The following is a 2500-nucleotide window of genomic DNA, read 5'->3' as shown; positions in this document are numbered from 1 at the left end:
CATATATTGTGTTTATATTGTATTATGTTGACCGTTTGTTCCTTTCGTAGGCGCAGTAACTGTCACTTAGTTTCCAGGTGAACCAGATGAACTGTTATGTCAGTGATACGATGATGAGGTTTTTTGTAATCTCATTTCTGATTGGAGGGGCTTGCCTGTTACTGCAGCACTGCTCCTGTTCTCTGTGCAGTGCTGAGGAACATAGCTGTGTGTTAGTGCTGCAGCCATCACACACCGCCTTCATCTCTCTCTCTCTCTCTCCTCTCTGTCTCTCTCCCTCTCCTCTCTCTCTCCCCCTCCCTCTCTCTTCTCTCTATCTCTGTCTCACTCTCCCACTCCTCTTCCTATTCTCTCTCTGTCTCTCCTCTCTGTCTCTCCCACTCATCTATCTCTCTCCCTCCCTCTATCTCTCCCTCTCTCCGTCTCTCTCCCTCTCTCCTCTGTCTCTCTCCCACTCATCTCCCTCTCCCTCTCTCTCTCTCTCCCTCTCCCCCTATCTCTCTGTGTCTCTTTCTCTCTCTCTCTCTCTCTCTCCCTCTCTCCCTCCCTCTCTCTCTCTCCCTCTCTCCCTCAGGCTAACTTGAAGAAGTTTATGGAGTATGTCCAGCAGAGACACGTGGAGAAAGTGGCCAGGCTGCTAGAGAAGGGGCTCGATCCCAACTACCACGACCCGGACACAGGAGGTAAGGGCTTTAAAAGCACTTCTACCTTCTCTACCCTTTTCAAATATATATTTCCCTGACAGATACCGGATTCCTGCTTCGTCATTTCTGTGACAATGGCAGGCTGTTGTGCAGTTCTGGCATTTAAAACCAACCACAGGTAGAATACGAAGACGTAACACTGATAAATGTAAATAAAATGCAGTTTAATTGGTATTGAGAAATGCGCCGGTGTGCCGGGGGGAGGAATGAGTCGGATGTGAACGCGTGTTGTCCCTCTGGATGCTGTGCCCAGCAGAGAGCTCAGCGCTTGGCAGCTGTGAACGGTGGTTATCAGTCTGGTACAGGAGGAGAGGCGTGCGGGCGGGGCTGATTGTTCCTGTGGGGCCCGGTCGACGGGCGGCCATGTTGTGCCTGTGCGGGGGCCTGTGTGCTGCTGGTCAGACACCGACGGGCTCGCTGGGCTTTTGTGTGGCCATCTGCAGGGATGGGGCTGAGGGGGTGTCACTGGGCACGCTTTCCTGGGCATGAGCGCATCCATGAGGGCCAAGAGAGGGTGTGTGTGTGTGTGTGTGTGTGAGTGAGTGAGTGTGTGTGAGAGAGAGTCTGTGTGTCTGTGTGTGTGTGTGTGTGAGTGAGTGAGTGTGTGTGAGAGAGAGTCTGTGTGTCTGTGTGTGTGTGTGTGTGAGTGAGTGAGTGTGTGTGAGAGAGAGTCTGTGTGTCTGTGTGTGTGTGTGTGTGTGTGTGTGTGTGTGTGTGTGTGTGTGTGAGTCTGCGCTTGTGTGTGTGTCTGTGTGTGTGTGAGTCTGCGGTGTGTGTGTGTGTGTGTGTGTGTGTGTGTGTGTGTGTGAGTCTGCGTGTGTGTGTGTGTGAGTCTATGCTTGTGTGTCTGTGTATGTCTGTTTGTATGTGTGTGTGTGAGAGAGAGTCTGTGTGTCTGTGTCTGTGTCTGTGTGTGTGTGTGTGTGTGTGTGTGTGTGAGAGAGAGTCTGTGTGTCTGTGTCTGTGTCTGTGTGTGTGTGTGTGTGTGTGTGTGTGTGTGTGAGAGAGTCTGTGTGTGTGTTTGTGTGTGTGTGTGTGTGTGTGAGAGAGTCTGTGTGTGTGTATGTGTGTTTGTGTGTGTGTGTGTGTGTGTGTGTGTGAGTCTGCGTGTGTGTGTGTGAGTCTGCGCTTGTGTGTCTGTGTGTGTGTCTGTTTGTATGTGTGTGTGTGAGAGAGAGTCTGTGTGTCTGTGTCTGTGTCTGTCTGTGTCTGTCTGTGTGTGTGTGTGTGTGTGTGTGTGTGTGTGTGTGTGTGAGAGAGTCTGTGTGTGTGTGTGTGTGTGTGTGAGAGAGTCTGTGTGTGTGTATGTGTGTGAGAGAGTCCGTGTGTCTGTGTGTGTGTGTGGGTGTCTGTGTGTGTGTGTGTGTGTGTGTGTGTGTGTGTGTGGGGGTGTATTTCTCCTGCACAAATAATGAGTGAGTCCTTCTCCTGCTCCCTCCTCCACTGGTCCTCAGTCTGCGTCTGCAGCTGAATGATCTCCCTTAATCACACACTCCTCAGGCCCCAGGGTCAACTCCACTTTCATCTCAGCCAATTCCCCAAATTAACTCAGAAAAACGCCCATAATAACAGAGCAATGCTGCGCGGAGATTTTCTCCTGTCAATTGGCTGAATTCGAATGTGCGTTTCAGCCAGGGAATGGGTTAGCGCTGGGTTCCTCCGTCTCTGTGGAAGGGCCTGGGTGGGGGTTATCTGTGTGGGATGGAGCACCTCGATGGTCGTTGGGGGACAGTGGCTGTGGAGGTGATTGTCGAAGCTTCACTAGCGTGGCTAACAACGCTAACGTATGCAAAGCG

The 2500-nt window shown here is 51.6% G+C and overlaps 1 protein-coding gene across 1 annotated transcript in view; it reads left to right on the top strand.

Annotated features, from left to right (window-relative positions):
- The window catches only part of LOC133118947 (SH3 and multiple ankyrin repeat domains protein 3-like), a 203370-nt gene that overhangs the window by 111288 nt on the left and 89582 nt on the right, over nt 1–2500 (top strand). Inside the window, exon 6 of the mRNA XM_061229258.1 lies at nt 575–683. Coding sequence (XP_061085242.1) covers nt 575–683 — 109 coding nt within the window. The remainder of the gene's footprint in view (nt 1–574; nt 684–2500) is intronic.

The sequence above is a fragment of the Conger conger genome, chromosome 19 (genome assembly GCF_963514075.1).
Source record: "Conger conger chromosome 19, fConCon1.1, whole genome shotgun sequence".
Lineage (NCBI taxonomy): Eukaryota > Metazoa > Chordata > Actinopteri > Anguilliformes > Congridae > Conger > Conger conger.
Note: the sequence above shows the minus strand (reverse complement) of the source record. Positions and strands in the feature narration are given on the sequence as shown.